Below are 25,333 nucleotides of genomic sequence, written 5' to 3'. Positions count from 1 at the left end.
GATATGGCCCATAAATCATCTCTAAACATCTACCTTGAGTTTAGCCTTTGTACATAGAGAAATGTCTGCTGTGGTAAATCTCAGCTTAATTACTTTTAAATAAGCATCTTTTACCACCTACTTTTTTATTGTGCACTGTTATCAAAGTGCTGGAGTGCCAATGTTATGAATCTGTCGAACTCTTGATTGTGATATATAACTTCGACTGTACTGTCTGTTATGTCTCAATGTGTACAGCAATCAGCTGAGCGTTGTGTTAGCACCCTGCTAGACCTCATCCAGACCAAAGTCAATTACGTGGTACAAGAGGCTATTGTGGTCATCAGGGACATCTTTCGCAAATACCCCAACAAGTCAGTGTATATCTGTGTAACAGTCTAAAAACAGTGTAAACTAGCGTACAAGTTGAAGACAATAATGGACTATAAAATGTATTACCTCTGTTTGAAACCTTCAGATATATTTAAAATTCATATAAAACAGAGTACCCACGTGTAACTAATAGGCTACTTCAATTCCTCTGTTACCTGAACAGGTATGAGAGCATAATTGCCACTCTGTGTGAAAACCTGGACTCTCTGGATGAACCTGATGCTCGTGCTGCCATGATCTGGATTGTGGGTGAATATGCTGAGCGGATTGACAACGCTGATGAGCTCCTGGAGAGTTTCCTTGAAGGCTTCCATGACGAAAGCACTCAGGTTTGACATAGGCACATTTGGATAGTGTTTGTCTTGTTTTTCAAACATTTGACAGGTTCAGTATCCACTGCATTTTCGATTTCAGGTCCAGCTGACTCTCCTGACAGCCATAGTGAAGCTGTTCCTGAAGAAGCCCTCAGAGACTCAGGAGTTGGTTCAGCAGGTGCTCAGTTTGGCTACTCAGGTGAGAACTGCTTGAGCATCACTAACTGTAGCTTTATATCAGAGCCCAGTTTTGATATCATCAGCTGAAAATGACACTAGAGCAGTTATTTTATATGTTTTTATTTTTAGGTGTTTAATAAAAGACTATGTAGATTTACATATAAAATGTAGGCTATACAATGTAAATTATAGAGAAAGGACACTGCTGCTATAATAATAAACTTAATACACTTGGAAACTAGAGATGCACAGATACCATTTTTCTCTCCCAATCCGATTCTGATTCCTGAACTCTCGGTATCGGACGATACTGATCCGATACCAGTGTTGTTTTATTTCTTAATCAGTTTAGGCTATGTCTACATTAATCCGGATACATTTGAAAACACCATTTAGTTTTCAAAAGCTCTCCGTCTATCCACACTGCCGTTTTCAAGCATTTTCCAAAAGTTGCTTGTCCACACTGAAACATATGAATGCGCTTAAAAAAACATTACTGCGAATGTGAAAAATATCCATTACATGTACAGTCTTAAACGCAATTGTCCTTGTGTTCCATCGCCGGACAGCAATTCAGAGTAAACTTCACGTCACCTTTAAATGAATGCAATGTGAAGGTTGTGCAAAGTAACATTTATCTTTACCAACGCTATCAATGTGAATATATCAGGCACAACAGTGCTGCTATAAAACAAGCTGCCATCTTGATTGTTTTGGTTGAATGGATCACATGACAACAAATACGTCATCGTTTTAGGATATATGCGTTTTCGCAGTCCACACAATAACGCGAAGACGGCGTTTTTAAATTTATCTACTTGCGAGAGCGTTTTCAAAAAGCTCAGTTTTTCGCTGACAAATGCCTTCTCAGTGTGGATGGAAGGCCAAAACGTAGAGAAAAAGATGCGTTTTCAAACTAAAACTTATTACTGTGGACATGGCCTTAGAACAGGGATGGGCAACTATTTTGGTAAAGGGGCCACAGCTGGCTTTAAGTAGTGCATGGGAGGCCACATTGTACTCCTTTTGATATAGAATGTTCCACAGTGATTTGGTTCTTGTAACTTTTAAGCCCAGAAGTATTTGTGTACTAAATTTTCTGAAGTGTGTATGCAATAGATGGGACTATTCTGCAACTGCCTAAAGTATTGTATTGCTCTACAAATGTAGATACTTTTCTATCATGCATTAAAAAAAACGGAATAAAGGCTGAACATAATGATAAATTAAAAGTTTTTATCATCTCTACTTCCCTGGTAATTTATTATTCAATTTGACCCTAGGGCTGGGCGATAGGATGATGCAATTGGATATTGCCGATATCTTACAAATATCCCGATGCCGATTTGTGACAGACGATGATCGTCAATATTGGGAAAAGGCAAAACCATGGATATAGGAAGTTTGCAAATATATTAGACAGTATCCCAGGGTGTGAAACTAAAACCCGCCACCCCACAAATGAATACAGTTCGCAAACACCTCGTCCAAATGTAGGGATTTTTTTTCTGATTAACAGTTTTTGATTCATACAATTAACAAAGAAAAGCAAAACATATATTCACAGAATCAACATTTAATCCCCACTATAAATTCTCAGATTAGTTTGATAGGCTTTGCAATGGCAAAATAGGGGCAAGAACTTCCTGTTCAATAAAAAACCAGGGAGGGGCTCTCTCAGGTAGAAGCGGCCAATGAGCCAAATGTCTGAGACCGAATGCATAATAATAAAACAAAATCTTGGGTAGGCCTAGCCCACCTTTGTCAATCAGCCTATGCAATTTACTGAAATGTAATCTGGGACATTTACCATTCCAAATGAAGGACTTTGCTATGCTATCAAATTGCTTGAAATAAGAGAGGGGGACATCTACAGGGAGAGATTGTAGCAGGTAGTTGAATTTTGGAATACAATTAATTTTAATAACATTAACTTTCCCAATCATAGATAAATGTCATGAAGCCCACCTGCCCACATTGCTCAAAAAACTTTTTATTAAAGGGTCAAAATTAATTAACTAAATCACACAAATTTGTTGGGAATAAAATACCCAAATGCTTAATGCCCTGTTTGGGCCACTGGAATGCGCCCGGCTGAAAAGCCATTACTGGGCAGTACACTGTCAGAGCCAAAGCTTCGGATTTAGACCAATTAACTCTGTATCCCGAGAACTTAATAACTCTGTGGAGGCAAGGCATAGATGTAGTAGGGTCGGAGACAAATAATAAAATATAATCTGCGTAAAGCAAAAGCTTATGCACCACACCCCCCGCCACCACCCCTGGAAAATCATCCTCCTTTCTTATCGCAGCTGCTAATGGTCCCAGGGCAAGACAGGACAATAATGGGGAAAGAGGGCAACCCTGCCGGGTGCCCCTATCCAGAGTAAAATAATCTGAAATTAATCCATTCATTTGTACCGCCGCTGCCAGTTGTCTATAAAGTAACTTAATCCAACCAATAAAAGTCCCGAACCCATAAGTTTCCAAAATCTTAAAAAGATAATCATATTCTAGCATATCAAACACATTTTCAGCGTCAAGTGAGATATCAGCGACCGGAGTCTGATCATTCGCCACTGACCACATGATATTGATGAAACGCCTAATATTATCAGAAGAGCTACGACCCTGAATAAACCCCACCTGATCTATTTGTATAAGAGATGTCGTAACTTCACTTAATTGGTTAGCCAAAATTTTTGACAATATTTTAACGTCTAGCTGGATTAGGGAAATTGGACAGTAACTCTTACACTTGCTTGGATCTTTGTCCTTTTTAAGAATCAGACTGATCCGGGCTTGTGTCATGATTGGCGGAAGCTTTCCATTCTTTAATGATTCCGTATAAACTTCTAGCAAAAGTGGAGCCAATTCTGTAGCATAAGATTTAAAAAAGCGGCAAAGCCATCTGGCCCCAGAGCCTTGCCTAGTCAATGCCTTTATTACCTCGTCAAGCTCCTCCAAGGTTATCTCAGAATCAAGAGGGTTTTTTTGCTCAGTCGTCAGTTTAGGAAGTTCTAATGGTTCCACAACGATTCTAATATCCTCATCAGTAGACGAAGACGTAGAACTATAGAGATCAAGATAGAATTCTTTAAAAGCATTATTAATATCAATGGCTGAGGTAAATATTTCACCACCAGCAGATTTCACTGAGGGGATGGTAGAAAAAGACTCTCTCTGTTTTACATATCTAGCCAGAAGTTTTCTTGCCTTGTTCCCCGACTCAATGTATGACTGTCTTGCCCTGAATAGCCAAAAAATCCACCTTCCATGACAAAATAGTATTATATCTGAATTTCAATCAGGTCAATTTTCTGAGGCCATCAGACGACTTTCTGCGTGTCAGCTCTGCCTCGGCACTTTTAATATTCCCTTCCAACTCCACAAGTTCTCGTGCTTTGGATTTTTTGGTGAATGAGGCATACTGTATGATCCGTCCCCTATGAACCGCCTTAAGTGCCTCCCAAGCCATGCCCACAGAGGATACTGAGGACCAGTTGGTCTCCATATAAACATTGATTTCAGCCTTTAACATTTGTTGGAATTCAGGATTTTGCAAAAGGGATACATTAAAGTGCCAACTATATGATTTCTTTTTCTCTGTATATGGCAACACCTCTAAACTCACCAGGGCATGATCTGAGACTAAAATGTTTCCAATTGAGCAATCAACAACAGATGAAATGAGGGACTTGGATATATAAAAAAATAAATAAAAAAATCTATTCTAGAGTAAATCTTATGGACTGATGAAAAAAATGTATAGTCCCTACCAGATGGGTTCAAAAGTCTACAAATATCTGTAAGACCAAGATTTTTACACATGCTGTGACGTGTCAGTGTTGCTCTAAGGGGCTTACACACTTTTGCTTCACTATGATCAAGGACTGAGTCCATCAATAGATTAAAGTCTCCTCCCAATATTATATCATGAGGGGAGCCAACGGCTTGCAACATCCCCTCAAGATCTATAAAAAAGCCCTGATCATCAACGTTAGGTGCGTAAATATTAGCCAAAATAAGACTGCCCTTGAATTTCTGCTAAAACAATAATGACTCTTCCTAATTTATCTTTAATCTGTTTGAGACATTTGAATTGTAGATTTTTACTTATCAGTGTAATGACTCCCCTGCTCTTACTTAAGCCAGCACTAATGAAAACATGTCCACCCCATATCTTCCTAAATTTTTCAGCTTCCTGCGGAGAAAGTTGCGTATCTTGAAGAAACACTATATCATATTTCTTTTTATGGGGTACCCCAACCCATTCACATTCCACGTGGAGAGAGTCAATCCACTCATTAACTTTTGAAAAAATTATAAAGACCAAAGTCCAACATTAGTGCAACAATCAAACCCCGAACTTCCCCCGAACCAAACAAACAGAAAAAAGAAAAACGTGCACATTAACCCCGCTCATGACAGCGTCAACTGGCGTCCATCCTTCCATACTCAAACAGTCCATGTACGCCTACGAGTGCCCCCGCGACACTTTTGCCATCGGAATGCTCAAGTCCGGTGTTTCTATACAAATTTTGTGAGGCAGAATTACACAACAAATGATAATCTATAAAACAAACTCCAGCCAATAGGCGGAATAAACACAAAGAGCATGTAGATTCATCCACAAACTGTCCCGAAGGAGTGTTACTCCACAAAACGATCTCCAGCCGCTAGGCGGAACAAGCACAAAAAGAAACAAAAAAGGCGCTCAGTTTCCTCAAACAGTCAATTGAATGTTCAGTGAGTCGGTCCACTCGGCTGCAAAGTGAGTACCACAAAATAACTTACTCCATTGACTTTATGAAGGACATCGCTTGCTTTGGGACAAGAAAATGCTGTGGATCTTCCAAAAAAGCCTTCCTTTGCTCCACGCCTCACGTAACATAAGATCTTTATCGGATGATCTCAGAAATTTGGCCAGAACTGACCGGGGCCTGTCTCCCTCAGCGGATCGCCGAGCCAGAACTCTGTGAGCTCGCTCGATTTCCAGCTTAATCCAGTTTCTCAACATCCCCCACTCTTGTAACCACCTCAGAGAATTTTGTCTCCATGGCAGTGATCGATCGATCGTATTAAAGCAAGATCCTCCAAGTCAGCTATGACCTTCGTCAGCAATGCCGACATGTTCAACATCTCTCACCGAATTTCCCTCATTTCTCAGACCAAATCGGTTCCCTGGCTCGGGGCCTTCTCGGGGGAGTCAGCTTGAGCACGTTAGTGTCTTTTAATGTCTCCAGAGTCCGAGTATTTTGAATTCTTTGACATATTGCCCTCTAGAACAGTTATGGAAGAGAGTGTTTCGAATCTCACCGGTTTATGTCATTAATAGTGTTAAAACTAGCAAAGTGCGCAGAGCTCGACGTTCACACGTCCGAATCTCGCATGGTGTCATGTGACCTTGCCCAAATGCAGGGATTTCATCCGCGCGTAATTTTACTCATCTACCCGCAACAGGCGGGTGACCTGTAAGACGTCTTGGAGTGACACATGACAAAAAATGCTGTTAGACGCAAAGATGAGCTTGAAGAAACACACTTTATTATATTTTTAAGAACAGACCAAAGAAAGCCGTTAATGCCCATGTCTGATTCGCTGTTTGTTCAGAGGCGTGCAGCACGAGCCTGTCTTGTGGAACAGGTGCTTGTGAAGAGTTATCACTCTTTTTCTGTTTGCAAGAATAATGTTGTCTATAAGAATGCTGCAAATGATCTCCGATCATTTCAGGAGGTGCTGTGGGTTTAGTTCGCTTTATTTCCACAGAGCAGTTTGCAGGTAACATGCATTGTGAACGCAATTCTTCAGGTTCAGTAATACATATCTTTGTATTTAAGAAACAAAGACGAAAGTGATTAAATCATAAAATAATACAAGACACGTTAGGATTAAATTCTGGTTTATTTTCTTTAGGCAGCATTAACTGTATTACCAAAACCAAAAGCAATACAAACACATGTTCGATAAGAACACTCATTTGGCAGCATTATTTTTGGGAACACAAGGGAATTTATTAGGCTTATTTATTATGATTTCGATTATTATTATCTTTAAATGTATAATTGTCTTTAGTTATTAATCTGTAGGCTATTTATAATTTTCCACCTGTTGTCGTTGACGGATACTTGCATGATGGAAAATACGGCCGTTGGAGACGGTAAATGTTTGGATTTGAGGAGGTGGTTATATAAGATTTTTTTGATAATTTTGTTATTTTAATTGCTTTTTTCATTTAGTTTTAAGTGTCATTTGAAATTAGAAATATCTCTTAAGTTACTCATGTTTCAATAAATTAATTTAATTTTAAAGCAAAATCAATAAAGCAAAAATACAACCCTCAGCAGGAGGGCTGACAATGTAATCAGATATCACGATATTTTTTTAAAGCGATTATCGATAAAATATTTGTTACATATCACCCAGCCCTATTTGACATCATGGGTCTGTTTTAATTTTAAAAAAATGTTTTTATTATAGAACTTTTAATGTTTGTCACAAAGCAGGTGAGTTTACTTATTTTATTCTCAAAACATTACCCGTTTATGTGCTAAAAGGGTCATGATGCGGAACTTGTCAATAGTTTGTCCGCCAATGGTTTAACTTTCAGCACACAACTGAATAAAACAGGCTGCATGACCATGAGAAATGATTACTGCAAGAGTTAGATTTACATACAGGTGCGAAGGACTTAAACATTTCTAAACTGCAAAAAAAAAAAGAAAAATCTCTCGTTTGCTTTTGCTCACGTGTGATTACCCCTCTTCCGCGTGTCGACGCAGAGGTCTGTTTATATTTTTTTTTTAAAGTTCATCACTGAGAAGGTTTGCCTGCAAGCTTAGTAGCACCATACAGCACAAGCAGCCTCAAGAATGGACACAGAGTGGCCGTATAACACTTCCTTGTGCAGAATATTGCACTATGAGATCGCTAAATTTGTTCAAAGGGGAAAGCGAGAGCTAGAAAGAATGCACTTCCATGCATGGTTGCCAGATTGCACAAAATAAGTATAACATTAGGTGGAATATTTCCAATTTCCATATCTCAAAATGGGTGGTTTGCGTCTCTTATCTGGTAACCCTGAGCATGTTAAACACTTGTGGAGGTGCTTTAGGTCCCAATACAAGATGACTAAAAAATCCAATGAAAAAAAAAAAGCTTTTAGGATAAATGAGCCACAATAAATGAGCCACAGGCCAGATTAAACCACGTGTAGGGCCAGATCCGGCCCATGGGCCATAAGTTGCCCATGTCTGCCTTAGAATAACTATACCTTACTGTGTGGAACATGTTGGGGTTACTCTTTTATATGAAAAGAAACAAACACATCTAACTACACATTATTTCATTATAAAATAGAGAAGAAAAAAATGAAAAACAAAAACAAAAAACAATTACATAAAAAATGTGTAGCCTAAACCTTTAACAAAACCTTTATTTTTAAATTGTCTACTGGATAATGCATCAGCAAAATTAACAGTAATTCCAGTAAAAGTCTCCAATTAAAAAAAGATGCCACTTAAATGGATTCAGCCCTCTTTTTTTTTTTTTGTTTTGTTTACTTTAGTTGCAACAGGATATCAGTCCACTTTTCAATCGCAGTTTTTTTTTTTTTTTTGGAACCTAGTCAAATTTTATTGTATACAAATATTATTGTAATTTATTATAAATACATTAATCATTTTTTTTAATAATAATAAAAATAATGATAATTATTTCTTGTTGTTATTATTATAAATAATAATAACAAAAATAATAATAAATATTAGAATTTCATTATAAAATAATCATCTATTTCAGTCATAATTTCTTAACTTTTAAAACCTAGGGCTTTTATTTTGACGGAGCACTCCAGAAAGACTGTGACCATAGAGTGTCTGTGTGTGGGCTAGTTCACAGTAGTTTAATATGTTTTTCATTCAAGATCTGGTGAATTGCTCCTCCAGTTTGGATCTCAATACATGTTATTAGCAAACTGAACTATGGAGCATCTACATCTGAGATGGAGTTCATGTGGATTGCTCACATATTGCATCATCAGCCCGTATGTGTGTGACACAACAGATCACCACTCATTTATTGAAGCATTTATATGGACTACTTTGATGATGTGTTTATTATTCTTTTATTTCATTTTTGGAGCTTGATGGTAGGGCTAGGTACCGCCAGCCACCTCACGGTACGGTATGTATTGCGATACACATGTCACGATTAAATATGATGCGATACATCACGATATTATGGTTCAATTTTGCTTTGAACTATACCCAAATTAACTGAAATTAAGTTATAATGTCCATTTTGCTTGTATACAGTATGAAAGAAATTCTCTTTCAGCTAATGCTGTTATTCATTATACAGGGGACCTTCTAACTTGTTAAATTACAGACATATTAATTTTACAAATTGTATTTTATCATTAGTTTTTCATAATTTTGGTGACATTTTAGCTTTTTTCTTTTTTTTTTAAATGTAGTCCATGTATTACATCAATAAATATGGTGTATTGAAACTGCATATATAATATTGCATATATACAGTATATTGTTTACATGCCTAATTTGTACTATTTACAAGTATTTACTTGGATATGTAGAACAAGTGCTAAAATGGTTCTGTCTCTTTAAGACTTGTGGCAGGGACTTTGACAGCAGAGTTTGTTTGGTCGGTCAAATGGCTACTTTACAGCATCCGTGCGATGTGTGATTAGAATGAAATGTTTCTTTTGTTCTTTTTGATAAATAACTGACTGTATACAACAGAAAGGATATTAAAGAGGCATTATTAAACAACAAATGGTTTGCATGGATCTAGTCTTTGTTCAAGACTTTTACACTTGGCACTTAGTGAAAAGATCTCAGTGCTGAACTTCTATGCCACTACACCTCTTAAACACTGGTGAGTGAAATCGAAAAAATTCCCAGCCCGGCTCTAGATCCAAATGCGTGAGAGAGGTCCAGCATGTCCGTGAGAGAAATCGTGAATCCTGCAGGATTCGTTGTCTCTTTCATGCCTCATAGAAGCATCTCTGACTGCACTGAAAATATCACGATATATCACGATACATGGATCTAAGTATCGATACAATATCATGAGAAATTTTCATGATATATCAATATTTGATTGTATCGACACAGACCTTCTTGACGATAACCACCATGACTAACACACAGTATTGGATTTGGATCCAGGTATCGGATTGGTGCATCCCTATTTGAAACAGTGGTTTACATTTGTAGTTGAATTATTGGCAATTGTCATTAAGTTAGTAAAGATTATGTTACGAATTAAGAATTGTAAGAATTTTTACTCGTTATGCCAAGAATTTTCGAATCATGAGTTTTCTAAAGCTGGATGCACATTGTACGACTTTTATGGCCCTTTACGATTGTTGCTTGTCAGACTGCACGATATGATCTTAGAAAGATCATGGGTAAAAGCCATGGCACACTGTGTGACGACATGTCAGACTGTATAAAACCTGTACATAGCCAAGTCTTTGGTCCCAGTTGTCTCAATTGACTGTTGACTGGGTGTTTTATCTCATCTGGCTGTCGTAGGATCAGTCACACTGCATGACCACGATGCAAAATTACTGACACTGTCAAAACCTATTGAAGGCTAAGATTCATTGCATCGGCTATCGATGTAGTCTCAGCCTCAGGCGGCATGTGCTGCCCATGGACCACCCACAGTCCATTCTCTAACTGTCTGATGCACATAGCACAGAAGACTGGAAAACACTTTCTCGATCAACTCGGCACGAATCTGATTGGCTGATTCGATATAACTTCCACGATTAGACGCACACAGTACGTTTTATCAGTCCACCTGGAAGCCGAGTTCACAAGCATCCACGTTGATAGAATGAGTGCTTTTGAGGATGAAATAATCACAGAATTTGCCCAAGTTTGCCTGGTTAGTGACATTAAATCTTTTAAAGATATTCAGAGTTTAGTTTGAGGCACATAGCAGAAAGTAAAGCGGATGCTTTTTCATTGTCTGTGAAATTCTCAATAATGTGGGTTTATGTGCTGGATTAGACTCTCTACACATTTTCTGCTATTCTCCCTTGTGTTTTCTGTGCAATCGCTCGCGGAGACTCGCCGTGCCATTAAATAATTTTTTTTTCTCCCATGGTGGTCTTTTTACGGTAAGATACATCTCCGATAACCCCACCCCTAAACACCCCATAATGACAAAACCAACTGTGATTGGTCGCTTAACATGTCAGTTAAATGGGTTTTCCTGTTTAAATGGGCAGTTCTTGGCCAACTGAAGCTGCTATAGAGCCCATACCTTTGCCGTAGTCATAGGTCTAGTGTCGCGAGACTAATGAACATGTCACACTAAGTGATCAAAGTTAGCCAGTTTTGTCCTACCACAAGAGAACTCTTCGATCCTCTAAACTTGTCTCAGATGGTGAAATCATTGCCAAAATCATATAGCGTGAACCTGACATAAGACTGCTTCAAGAAATATATTGAATAGGGATAACTCATGCCAGCTTGAAAAAAACATTATTTTTCTGTTCAGTCCATACAGGAAAAGATTTACTACTAAAATAATGTTCATAAATACTGTTAGCTGCAGATGTTTTTGTAATCTGTCATTTTTCCACTCAGATTTCAGAATCGGAATGGGACAAACAAAAAGAAATACATTTTGGGCCTTAATTATATGGGTTTTTCTAATCCAGGAGCCACACACATGCATCGCTTTTTCGAACCAAACATTATTGATTTTCAAGAACTTCTGTCATTGTTATGGTTTCACATTAATTTGTCCCATCATCTCTTTTTTCATTGTTTGTCCATCGGGGGTCATCACGACGTTCTTTGTCATTGTCTCCTCATGTTAGTACACAACAACACTTAAAAATTATCACTGTCATAAGCAAATGGTGGATCATAGCTTCACATCTCCGAGTAGCTCAGTGTAGCTCAGCTGGCAGTATCACATTCACTGTCATTTTACACTGGCCTTTTCGCCACCCTCTCAGGACTCTGATAACCCTGACCTGCGTGATCGTGGCTACATCTATTGGCGTCTGCTTTCCACCGACCCTGTGACCGCTAAAGAGGTGGTGCTGTCTGAGAAGCCTCTGATCTCTGAGGAAACAGACCTGATTGAACCCACCCTGCTGGACGAGCTTATCTGCCACATCGGCTCACTGGCCTCCGTGTACCACAAACCCCCCACTGCCTTTGTGGAGGGAAGCCACGGCATTCACCGCAAACACCTGCCCATCCAGCATGGCAGGTAATGAGACGCAGCAGATGTTTAAAGAAACCCTTCAGGGTTCCCAAGGGCATGGAAACCTGGTATACATATATGGAAATTTAGTTATGCACAGCTCTACAATATTTTATTGACTAGATTTTATTTAATTATTTTATCAGTTTGATCTCTATAAAATGATTGCATTTTGTATACATTAATCAAAAACAATTAGACAGGGGGCCTGGGTAGCTCAGTGATAAAATACGCTGGCTACCACCCCTGGAGTTTACTAGTTTGAATCCCTGGGCGTGCTGAGTGACTCCAGCCAGGTCTCCTAAGCAACCAAATTGGCCCGGTTGCTAGGGAGGGTAGAGTCACATGGGGTAACCTCCTCGTGGTCGCTATAATGTGGTTTGTTCTCGGTGGGGCGCATGGTGAATTGAGCGCGGATGCCGCTGTAGATGGCGTGAAGACACACGCTATGTCTCCGTGGCAACGCGCTCAACAAGCCACGTGATAAGATGCGCGGGTTGACAGTCTCAGACGCGGAGGCAACTGGGATTCGTCCTCTGCCACCCGGACTGAGGCGAATCACTATGCGACCACCAGGACTTAGAGCGCATTGGGAATTGGGCATTCCAAATTGGGAGAAAAAGGGGAAAAATCCCCCCCCCCCCAAAAAAACAAAACAATTAGACAAGTCTCATAGAAATTCATAGGTCAAAAGGTGTGGAACCCTGTTATCTGTTTTATTTCAATTTGGCACACTGTATTACCCTGTTTTTCAAGAAGAATGTCTGAATCAGTCTCAGACCAGTCATACAATGGGAGATTAAAATCAGTGTTGCACAGAACCTACATTGTCCTCTCAATTAGAACAATGTGTGGCTTATCAGTCCAATCTTTTGTTTAGTTACATTCAGCGTGTGTCATCCTTTTTTTTAGTATTGACACTGGAGAGAGTCCTGTCAGTGCCGGCCCGACTGCTTCCATCGATCAACCCCAAGTCATCCCATCTCAAGGTGATCTCCTGGGAGACCTGCTTAATCTGGACCTTGGTCCTCCTGTCAACGTTCCTCAGGTGTCCTCCATGCAGATGGGCGCTGTGGATCTCCTTGGAGGTGGTCTTGACAGTCTGGTGGGTGTTTCTATCTTTTATTCTCTAGTCTGTAGGCATTTTCTTGATTTGTTATCTTTCTTTCAGGAATGACCATCAACCTTTGTAAAATTTCCCATGGTAATCATTGTGTCCACAAATAGCGTATTTACTCCTGTTATTAGCATGGTTTCCATCCAGTAATTTTTATGTGCATTTTCAAATTGCACATAAGAAATCTTAAATGGAAATGCTTGATATGCAAATAAACACTCAAAATTTGCATCAAATTGAATGTCCTAGGAGGAGGTGGATTTTTTAGAGTTTTAGTCATTTAAACTCTAAGGAATTAAAGTCATGGAAACAGTTTATTCGCAAAACAATGACATGTTTTGACCATTCGTGCACGTGTTATGAGTGTGCGATAGCTTGATGTGAACGAAAGGTCCGACCTTGGCACACATTTCTTTGTGCATAGCACTTGGCATTTGGAAGCATTTAACCCAAAGCTGGTCTTTAAAGTGGGTCATCACAATTCGGCATAACAGTTTAGAGCACGTGCACTCCCATGTTTTCGGAGGCTGGCAGCGTGTGGGCATCGCATCCATTTTAGCCCTCATTATATCAGATATTACACTTATTCTGTGGCGTCTCCTAGCAGCATTTAATAAAATGAGGTACAATTCCTCCAATCCTGCAAATAAAACTCTCCCCTAAGCAAAGAGGTAATTCAGCTGCTCCATCAAGACAAGGCGGGCTCCCTCAAGATAATGCGCATGACGTAGTGGATGGAAATGCACAACGATTCGTATTTTCTTTAGGAAATTTTTTAGAAGTGTGCTTAAAAAATGCTAAACATTTACAGTTGAAATCAGAAGTATACATACACCTTAGCCAAATACATTTAAACTCAGTTTTTCCAAAACTGGCATCTCTCTGTGTGGTCAGAGCCGCTTCTATGAGTCGCGTGAAGTGACCGAATCTAAGGGGGGAGACAATGAAACAGATCCCAGCTGATGCACACTCTGGCACAGCGACACTCGTCCCTCGCACGTGCTTGCAGCAGTTTGAGAGGAAAACGTGATGGATTGCGACATATTGAATCCATACTATTTGTCACGGTGTGCGTCTTATCGTGCAGGCGATATGCAGCTTTATTACTGTAAGAGACAGTTTGTTTTTTGTGAGTTAAAGATGGATCGAAATCAAGTGAACAAAAAGGTGAGAGAGGGTAGTCATAGCCTATTACACACTGCAACAAAATAAGATTTTGATTAGTCTTTTTGGCTTGTTTTCCAATATAAATATCTAAAACTTTTTTAAACAACGTACATTTACTTGAAGAGCTGTACTGCAGCAGAACATTTTGTTTTCAAAGAATGTTGAATATAATATTTAAATATTAAAAAATATCTAAAAATCCTTAAAACAAGTCACATTTTCCTGAGAAGAAACAAACAGGGCTCCAGACTAAAAAATTACTTAGGAGCCATTGGCTCCTAAACTGAAACATTAAGGAGCCAAATGGCTGTTTTTAGTCACCAAATCACAGATTTTCTCAATTTGGATTGCTGTTCAGAAACAAGATAGAAAGCCGAAGAATAGGAAGACCGCTGATAACCCATTAATCTGAGGTTTAATAAACAGAATAGATTGTTGAGAAGATACATTTGCATCCCTTTTGTCTCAAATGTTCACACCCCTTTCATAATTTATATAAATATAAGAGATAAAATCTTTTTTTATTTAGTACTGCTCTTCAGAATCTACATTACAGATATTTACATAAAGTATCGTATGCATATAGTTGTGTGTTGTCTTCTTGAGCATCAATGAATGTTTGCACCTTGTGTAATAGTTGTGTATGAGTCCCTCAATTGTCCTGAATGTCAAAAGCTTGAATATATATATATATAATTTTTATTGTTTGAAAATATTGCCTTAGTCTTTCTTTACTGTTACCAGATGGCCCAGACACAGAGACTACAAGAGTGCAAATTGAATGAAATCCCAGATGCAGTTTATTGTGCTACTACAATCCCAATCTATAATTACCAGAAGAAGAAAAGTAGTACACAATACGGGGCTTTTAATTGTAAAGAAGCCTGAAATACACATGGGACTCTTATTTTGAAATGTCTGTGCTCCCTGTTGTGAGCTCACTAATGGCTGATTCGCTGAGAAAGTGAATTGATTCAAACTGCTAGCCTGAGCTCCTGAGTTCAAACCCTCAGTTCTTTACGGGTGATTCATGAAAAAGATCCGGTTCAAAAGAGTCATTTGTTCACGATTCTCTCGTGCTGGTTTTGTTGTTGCGTGCAATGCAGCGAGCTCATCACAACAGAACAGGTGAAAAGCGGCACGAGAGACACTGGTGCTCTAAAGTTGTATTCAATAACTCAATAAGATGATATCTGACGAAAACGCATATGAATGCACACAACCCGACTGTTGCCAGTGGTGACTAGATTTTAAATTATTGTCGCATTTGTGACCATTTTAGTCGCAGTCTGGAGCCCTGAACAAATAAGATATTTAGAATTGCTTTCAGAAAACATATCTGGAATATAAGTGTATTTTGTTTCAACTACACTGGCAGAAGTATAAACAAGTGAAAATACACTTGCATTCAAGACAAGTCTAAATATCTCATATGTTGCTTCTCAGGTAAATGTACAGTATCTTGTTTTAAGGATTTTTAGATATTTTTAAATGGAAAACAGGGCCAAAACACTTGATTACAATAGGATTTTTTGCAGGGATTTATTTTTCAAACTTAAAAAAGATGTAATTCCTTGTAATACAGTGAAGGTCATTTACAGGTATTTTTAAAAGATGATTTTGTCCTCTTTATCATTAGTAAGCACACATAATAAAACCTTTTAACTCGAGGCACAAGCTAAATTTTTGGGTAAGTGCTAATAAATAGTTGTTGCAATAATCGCCCGAATAGTTGAATAATCGTTCTAATAATTGTTAGATTAGTCGTTTATCAAAACAATCGTTAGTTGCAGCCCTCTCAGCCCTGAACATTTTGCCTAACATCTTTTTTTGTTCCACGAATGAAACAAAGTAATATGGGTTTGGATCAGAATGAAAGTGAGTAAATGATGACAGAATTTAAATTTTTAGGTGAAATGTCCTTTTATAGTTACTGCAGCAACCTATTTAATTCTAATGGTTGAAAATGGTAATTTAAAACTTAATTACTACTGTTTTTGGTGCAATAGAAATGGGGGAGAAAATGCTATAAAAGTGTAGAAAATGACCCCATTACTACCATCTTTAAAAAGTGATGGATCATAACAGCCGGCTGCTTTACTGAACCCACTGCAACCACAGCAGCAGAACCTGAGGGCTGATGTCTCACTGCTTTAGATGCAGACTTAAGCCCATATGCAGTTTTTGACTTGACACACAAACAGGTCCTGATGGAAGTAGAGTAAATCATGATGTGCACTAATCTCGAAAGTATTGAAGCCAATTCTTTATGTTAGGAACAGACCCAAATTAAAGTAATTTTTTGCTTGAAATATCATCTTTTTTGCTTTACTGAAGAAAGAAAATCATATGTTTTGGAATGACATGAGGCTGACATAATTTTCATTTTTTTTTAGGGAGAACTATTCTTTTAACTAATTAAGCAGAGACTGTATGTATGTCAGTATCTTCAAATCTTCATCACACTCAAAAACAATTTGTCCATTTTTGTTGCCTGGACCTTCAAACTTTCTCCTCAGGCATGTCAGTTTCCCTCCTCCTTGTGAGTAATTGGATTTGTCAAGCAGGTGTCTTGTAGCAGGTGGAGGCACCTCTTCCAGGCACTATGTGAAGGATTTATATCAGGGCTGTACAGGTGCTGCTCCTTAGTGCAATCTCTTCTCCAAATTGGCAGAGTTACTGAGTCAGATCATTGCACTGTTGCCCTGAATAAACCACGATACAAACACAGGCCACCCGCTGAGGAAAGATGCTGTGCTTGGTCAGGCCATATTGAGCAGGGAGTAAGGCAAGATGTTGCAGACAGTTCCTTCTCTAGACTTGTGTTATGCTAATAATTGGAGACATTTGCTACCTTTACACAGTCAAGGGTGAATTAACTAAGAATGAATTGCACTCAGTAAAAGCGCTGTTTATTTGCACACACTTATTAGCACCCTATTAACTAAAAGAACTAAGCAGATCAGGCAATAGCACAAACAGGCCCACAAAATCTGTGCTGAATGCAATTTGCATACACAAAAATTTATCTTGCGGGCCGGTTCTGAACAGCAGAGGATGCAACAGACCACGTTATCTGGCACACTATGTCAGGACTGTACAGCATCACTGCACTACTGTGATCCAGACACCAGACATCTCTTTAACATGCTGAAAATGTGCTTAACTACACCGCCCATCTGTATGTATGGCAGATTATAAAACTCTTCTCATCATTTAATCATTATTGATAGAATTACTGCTGCCGCTATGGATAGAAATGTAAAACAACATCTAATTTAAATAAAATTCAGTTTACCACCTGCTTTCCTCGGGCGGTAATAGCACAGTGTTGATTGCACCAGGTAACAGACTTTTGTGACCTCATTGTAGCAATATATGTACACAATACTGTGCTTTTCAACCGCAAATATCATCTTCGTTTTCGGATGCTAGTGACAGCATTATGTTCTCTGTAGTTCATCAGTCTTATTTGAAGATGTCGCATATGCTGTTGTTGAGTCTCAAGCAACTACGTAAATGTGAACATTTACCAAAAAATTTAAAACATCACCAAGATTTCCGACCGCATACGTTCAGATACAAAATAATACCCTGCCATGTTATCAAACAAGAACATTTCCAGTGCAGCTGTGTAGATGTAATTTTTCAGCAAATTATGACATAGAGTTTAACTGCATTTGGCGCTGATGTGTGAATGGTACTAGCAAAATGGAAAAAAGACAGAAAGTCATTGCATGTGTGAATAGCACAAATTACTTAATTAAAATACTCCAGACACAGTGCTATTTAAGTGCTGATTGTGCCTGTTTAAACTAGATTGCGGGGGTTAGTGAATAAGATGCCACACGCAAAATTGGGGCAACTATTTAGTGAACTCGCCCCTCAATGTTTAGGATTGACAACCATATTTTACTAACAGGTGTGACTCTAATTGTTCTGTTGATACAACTGCCTCCAGAAGCGGATTGAATGCTGTCTGTACGAACACAACCGAAGTTAGCCCCCTTTTCTCCCATTAGCCATGAATAACTACTATTTAGCACTCTAAAAGAGCACTGACATCTGTATTCTGCTGCTGTGTGAACATAGCCTTGGAGATATGACATAACTCACAGTTTAACACCAAAACAAAACTTTATAATTCAATACTATGTATTCAACATTCCTGCTGACTAAATGAGTCATTCCAATAAAATACCTGTGTGTTCTATGTCTGTCCACTTTGTTCGCTTTTTACACTGTCAAGGAGAAATGTTCCCCGCTGAGGAATGTTAAAAATCGAGCAGAGTAAGCAGTGCTTATCTGTTCAAGGTCAGGAGAGTGTTTCAAAGAGATGAACACTGCAAACTTGGCAGCACGAGGGATAAAACGTGCTGTCTCCACGGCCTATTCAGCCCGTTAACCACATTTAATGACATTTAGCAGGTCCGGGCCAGTGAGTCTATCCAATGTGGATCACATAATGAATCAGAATACTTCAGAGTTGGTGTGCCAAATTTTTTGCAGTGTCTTTTTATTTCCACTTGACCAAATAAAAAATTCTACAGATACTACTTAACCTAAAATGTTCCAATGTTCCAGTCTCAGCATGTGGTTTGTGTCGTGCTGTGAGTGAGGCTTTAAAGTCGTGTAATCGTGTATATTTTCTCAGTGTGAGACTCAAGGTGACTGTAATAGTTAAGGTCAATCAGTAAGAGGAATGTTGATTGAAGTTTCGTCAAAGCCTTAGTCAACCTGAAATCAAAATATACCCTATTTACTTATTGTGCTTTTATTAATCAGTGCAATTATTCCAAAGAAAATCTCTGTAATATTTCTTTAACATTAAACAGTTTGCTCCCCCTCTAAAATGACTTTCCTTTTTGCCTGATTTCACCAAGCCATCTGAATTTTTAGCCGCTCCTTCCCTTTCAACCACCAGTCATATAGAGCCCACTTTTCAGAATTCAATCAATTCACAATGGGACTTATTCCAGTCGAATATGTTGTTGGGCTCGAAAATACATGACATTATGGAATTCAGGTGTTTTAAGAATATTCATAAGTCTTTTTAGGAATACAGAATATTGATAACTTTTTTTCTAATGTTAGAAAAGAAGAAGAATATGGTAGTTGAGGAGAATTTTATTCCCAAGAATTTTACGTGAATCACTGATTAACATCAAGTAATGTGTGTATACAAAAAAATTACACTGTTACAGTGTATAGAATTTTTTTTAATTAAATTTAACAAAAAAGTGACATTTTACTGTGTATACTACTGCATTAGTTGGAAAAGGTTGTGGACCTATAGATTAATAAAAGTATTTTCAGACTTTGGCATCCAAACCCAGAGGATTATTTTCAGTCTCCTTAAATTCCATGACTTCTGCTAACAGACATGAGCTAATTTGTTAAACTTGATTCACTGCTTTCAGTCTTTGAAAAATCTGCTCCAGTCCTAACTAACCAAGATGGGCGACTGGCAACCAGTGATTGCCTGCAAACACGGGAACACCATCCAACTCTTTCTTCCTGCTTGGCACCACTGTCAGTCCCACAGCTCTGGCTTTTTCTTGACTTAACAGCTGAATTGTACAGCAGCGAGTTTCTTAGGCCCTGTTTACGCTTGGTATTAAGATGTGTTTTTGGCAATCCAGTCACAAGCAGAACACATCACTGTTTACACCTTGTCGCAATATGTGTTCAGATTTCCTTTTTTTAGGGGAGGGTCTCTGACTTCATGACAACATACATCATTTGTCAATCAATCGATGTCGATGTGGTAATAAATCATAATAATGTGCAAAAAAGGGTGCACTGTTTCCAATTAATCTAAGCACAAACATGACATTTAGAGCAGAATTCTCTGTAATTTACTGGAATACCTGTATAAACTGAGCTTAAGGTGTGCATGCTCCTCACACTATGGAAGTCTTGGGAAGTCTTTTGCATGTGTATGCACTTTCCGATTGGACGGTTATTTCCTTTCAGCACCGCACATAACCGGCAAATTTAAAAAAAATCTTGTTTTAGCGCAGCAGTGGATTGACAGGTGAGAAGGTGATGCTTTGCTGCTGTTCGAACACATTCGAACGGCATGCTCAATATGGTCACATGCATTTTCGACCACCTCCAATTGTGGTTGAAGTGGGAAAATTTCAAAAAGATTTGGACCCCGTTCACACCCGTCTTTATCGGCATCCCATTTCAAATGGATCGCCCAAAATGCATCTTAAAACCAGGTGTAAAAGGGTTCCTTATAGATAATATTTTAGGTTACATATTTTTTATTTATTTATTTATTTTTTTGTCCAAAATTGAGGGTTAATCCCTAAAGAGAACACTTTTGAAAAAGTTTTGGGATATCACTTACTTTGGTAAACAAGCAATCAAAATCTACTAATGGTGCCTTGTCATTTTTAAATCTCTCTCTCTTTGTCTCATGTTGATTGTGGGCCTGTATATGGGTCTTGTGTTTTCTGTTGTAGCTCGGGGGAGATCTGGGAGGAGGTGTTGGTGGCAGTCCTGCAGTAAGTGAGCTCCTCTCTCTCTCTCTCTCTCTCTCTCTCTCATTCTCTCCGCTGGTATCCATCTGTCTGCACTCAGCATGCTGTGAGCCGGTGTTCATAAACGTCTGCATAGAGTGGCCACCTAGCAATGTGTTGGTCTGTCCTCTCCTTTGATCCTTTCTGTTGCATGCACAAAACCTGTATTAGAATGCACTCCATCCTGCTTTGAGGTGATACCACTGATAATTAGACATAACCTAGTTCGTCCATGCAAATCAGCTGTCTTTGAAGTGCTGATGAACTTCTGATGTGTCTGCACATAAATGCAATGTTATACCTTTGTTATTAGTCCCTAATATAAGAACCATTCCTTTTGCTAACATTCAGACTTTGTTGAATCTGATTTTTTTCATTGGTGTTGCTCACATGATGAGAGCCTGTTGCTTTAACCTTTCAAGGGATCAAAAATTCTTGGTATAGTAGAGTGAACCCCTTTGACACAATCGGTCTTATGATCTATGTGTGTGATACAGGTTGGCCAGAACTTCATCCCATCCTCAGTGCCCAACACGTTTGCACCATCTCCTACACCTGCTGCTCTCAGCAGTGGACTTAATGACCTGTTTGAATTGTCTTCAGGAATGTCCATTGCTACAGGAGGTTATGTGGCACAGAAATCTGTGAGTACTGCTCAAAACATTGTTTCTGATTTCTTTAAAGGAATAGTTCACCCAAAAATGAAAATTTGCTCATCATTTACCCTTTTGCCATCCCTGGATGTGTATGACTTTCTTACTTCTGCAGATTTTTAGAAGAATATCTCTGCTCTGTAGGTCCATACAATGCAAGTGAATGGACAAGACCTTTCAAGCTTCAAAAATCACATAAAGGCAGCATAAAAATAATCCATATGACTCCAGTGATTTAAATCTTTGTCTTTCTAAGTGATGTGATTGGTGTGGGTGAGAAACAGATCAAAATTTAAGTCCTTTTTAACTATTAATCACATTCTTAAAGTGAAAGTGGAGATTTATAGGAAAAAAGGATTGAAATATTGATCCGTTTCTCACCCAGAGTGATTGCATCGCTTCAGAAGACATACAATGCCTTGCAAAAGTATTCAGACCTCTGACCAATTCTCTCATATTACCGAATTACAAATGGTACACTGAAATTTGATTCTGATTGATATTTTATTTTAAAACACTGAAACTCAAAATCAATTATTGTAAGGTGACATTGTTTTTTTGTTGAGAAATATTTATATGAAAAATAAAAAACTGAAATATCTTGCTTGCATAAGTATTCAACCCCCACACATTAATATTTGGTCGAGCCACCTTTTGCTGCAATATCTGCTTTATGTCATTTGGGGTACATATGTACCAGCTTTGCAAACAGTGACAAAGTGATTTTGGCCCATTCTTCTCAGCAAATTTGCTCCAGGTTGTTCAGGTTGGTTGGGTGATGCTTGTGGACTGCAATTTTCAAATAGTGCCACAGATTCTCAATAGGATTGAGATCAGGACTTTGACTGGGCCACTGTAGGACATTTATCTTTTTGTTCTTGAGCCACCCCAATGTTGCTTTGGCCTCGTGCTTGGGATCATTGTCATGCTGAAAGGTGAATTTCTTCCCAAGCTTCAGTTTTTTAGCGGACTGAAGCAGGTTCTCTTGCAGTATTTCCCTATATTTTGCTCCATCCATACTTCCTTCAATTCTACACTGATTCTGATGCAAGTAGAAAGGAAAACTCATGTTAAGGCTCATTGTAGTATGTAACTTCATATATTATGTAAATTAAGAGAACCGCAGAGAAAAAGTACTGCTTTACAATCCACTACAAAATAACTCCTTCATACAGAAACATTAGCTCTGTTCCCAAACCTAGTAAGCTGCCTCTCCAGACAGCATTTTGAGGTACCTTTGAGGTGCTTCTATGAGACCGCGTTATGACCAAAAGGCAGGATTCCATGGATCCTTCGTTGAGAGTGTGAAGAGCACAGTGAAAACAAATATTTTAAGATTGTAGATGGGAGTCAAGAAATGTTGAAATGTTGATTGTAAATGTATAGTTGCTTAGTTTTTCACCCAATATTTGTGTGCTGTGTATTTTAGTGCTTTTTAGAGTATCACCAGAGACTGTATAGAATGAGATGGGTCAATGGTATATCTATGAATGGGAGAAATCAGAAGGATGGTAATGGAGGCTGTAGGAATGGAAGTCCTGACTTACAGTAAAAAGAGCCAATTACCTTTTTGATAGAGATGTCGTCTGTCAGTTTTCATCGAGAGCGCTCATACGCATTAGCTGGACCAGCCTGAAAAGAAGTGTTCTTTTTTTTCAGATCGGTGCTAAATAAGAATAACTTATGATACTATTGTTGCCAGATATTATTGCTGGTTAGTAATAAGTTATTTGCTTGTAATCTGGATGGTTTTGGAGATTTCAGTCTTTCCCAATTAAAGTAGATAGGAGCTGTACTTGCATCCTTAGAAAATAATGTTCTGCAAGCTCCCCGCGGCATTACGAACATGGCCACCGAGTGACCAGACTTACCTTAAAGGGACTTTGGTATCACATTGTTATCTAAAGACCCTGTCGACACTGGACGTGAGTGACACATTGCGTCAAAAGCAAACGGCTCCCATTATAAAGAACAAATGGTGCGGTGCAACGGTCAGAGACACCGTCTAATGCTTGTTAACATTGATAAACCTTGTAGACGCATGCTAAACCGTGTTTGGTGTGAACAGCCCCTTAGAATTTTTTGGAACAGAGCCATTTCACTGGAGCCCTTCTCCCTAACAGCCACTTAATTAATATTGAAGGGCCTTTTCAACGACTACGAGATGGGATGCTCAGCCCGTTCTCATTCTCAATCCATCACATTATCTGCATTAATACACACATGGAGAAGAGCTCCCAAGAGAATAAAGTGTAGGCATTATCATTAATAAGAGTTCCATTAGAGCTTTAGGGACTAGGTCAGTAGTGTGGGACAGAGCACAATTAGTCCTTATCAATATACTTTATGATTGACCTTAAAGATTGATGATTGGAAACCTGAAGTTTCCAATACCCCAGTCTCATCTTGCATATGTGTGCTAATCCTTCTATTTTATTTGTTTTTCATCTTGGATGCCAGCTTAGTCTTGTACGCAATAGTGCTTGGGTGAGTGAGTGTAGGAGAATATCACACCCCCCATTTAAAGTGTCCTTCAGTTTAGAATGTCTCTAGTTCGCCTCATAGATAGCTTGTAGCCAAAATAAGTAGACTGACTGAAAAATGAGGGAGAGAATGAATATTCATTGCTTTGGTTTTTGAAGGTTTGGTTGCCAGCAGTTAAGGCCAAAGGGCTGGAGATATCTGGAACCTTCTCTCGGCGTCAAGGCCACATGTACATGGACATGACCTTCACCAACAAAGCCCTGCAGCACATGACTGACTTTGCCATTCAGTTCAATAAGAACAGGTCTGTACTAGTGTTTCTAAAGATTACAAGAGTGCTAAGAATTATTTTGGCACATAAACTAGGATCCCAAATGAAGTTTTTGCCACATCTGCCAATGTCTGGTAATTTGAGAATTTACCAGCCATTAATATATTTATTACTGTCTATTAAGCTCTTTTGCATAATTTATGACAATGTAATTGATTGTATCATACATAGTCAGTCTAATAGTGAGATCCAATGTTTTGTGATTTTGTTCCTTATATCACAATCACTTATGGCAGGAATGTGTCACCAAATTAAGTTCTGTAATAATGACAATGAGAGGGAAAACACTGTATAATTCCTAGTTAAACTTCTGAAGTTGAATTTTGCATGGAGGTTTAAAATACATGCAGATCAATCACAGTTCTTTTCTTAAGTGACCACTGGTATCTCTTTGGTATGATTAGCTTGAATCACTTTTGTCAGATTAAGAAAATAGTGAGCATCAGACTCTTATTCTTAGACTGCTATTGAAACAAAAAAAGTACAAGAAAAAAATGTCTACGAAAGAAAATATTTAGTGACTTCGGCATCTTCTAACAGCTATTTATTTTAATGGAAAATTTACCATCATTATTTTATCATGGTAGTTTTTTTTCCCTCTAGAGTTCCAAGTGGCAACACATGGGTAATACCCCTTACACCACACGACCAAGTCACTACAATTAAAATACGAGGAACAAAAATTGCAATGGGAGATAGAAACTAGCTTACTAGTATATGATGCTGCAAGTGACACAATGACCCATGCTGTTTGTCACTAATTAACGCAAGGGGAAAAACAGCAAAATAATTCCTTTCAATATAATAATTCCATATATAATATTCAATTACATTAAAATAATGCAAGACATATTATGGCTTGTACATTTTATATATACCCTTGTCAGGTGTGGCAACAAGTTAATGCGGACATTATGTGAGAGGCTACT

The 25,333-nt window shown here is 38.4% G+C and overlaps 1 protein-coding gene across 1 annotated transcript in view; it reads left to right on the top strand.

The window, feature by feature from the left end:
- The window catches only part of LOC127421317 (AP-1 complex subunit beta-1-like), a 61,926-nt gene that overhangs the window by 15,446 nt on the left and 21,147 nt on the right, over positions 1–25,333 (top strand). Inside the window, exons 10-17 of the mRNA XM_051664317.1 lie at positions 238–353; positions 536–701; positions 787–885; positions 11,869–12,128; positions 13,035–13,227; positions 20,880–20,921; positions 21,434–21,580; positions 24,232–24,377. Coding sequence (XP_051520277.1) covers positions 238–353; positions 536–701; positions 787–885; positions 11,869–12,128; positions 13,035–13,227; positions 20,880–20,921; positions 21,434–21,580; positions 24,232–24,377 — 1,169 coding nt within the window. The remainder of the gene's footprint in view (positions 1–237; positions 354–535; positions 702–786; positions 886–11,868; positions 12,129–13,034; positions 13,228–20,879; positions 20,922–21,433; positions 21,581–24,231; positions 24,378–25,333) is intronic.

Source organism: Myxocyprinus asiaticus, chromosome 3 (genome assembly GCF_019703515.2).
Source record: "Myxocyprinus asiaticus isolate MX2 ecotype Aquarium Trade chromosome 3, UBuf_Myxa_2, whole genome shotgun sequence".
Taxonomy (NCBI): domain Eukaryota; kingdom Metazoa; phylum Chordata; class Actinopteri; order Cypriniformes; family Catostomidae; genus Myxocyprinus; species Myxocyprinus asiaticus.
Note: the sequence above shows the minus strand (reverse complement) of the source record. Positions and strands in the feature narration are given on the sequence as shown.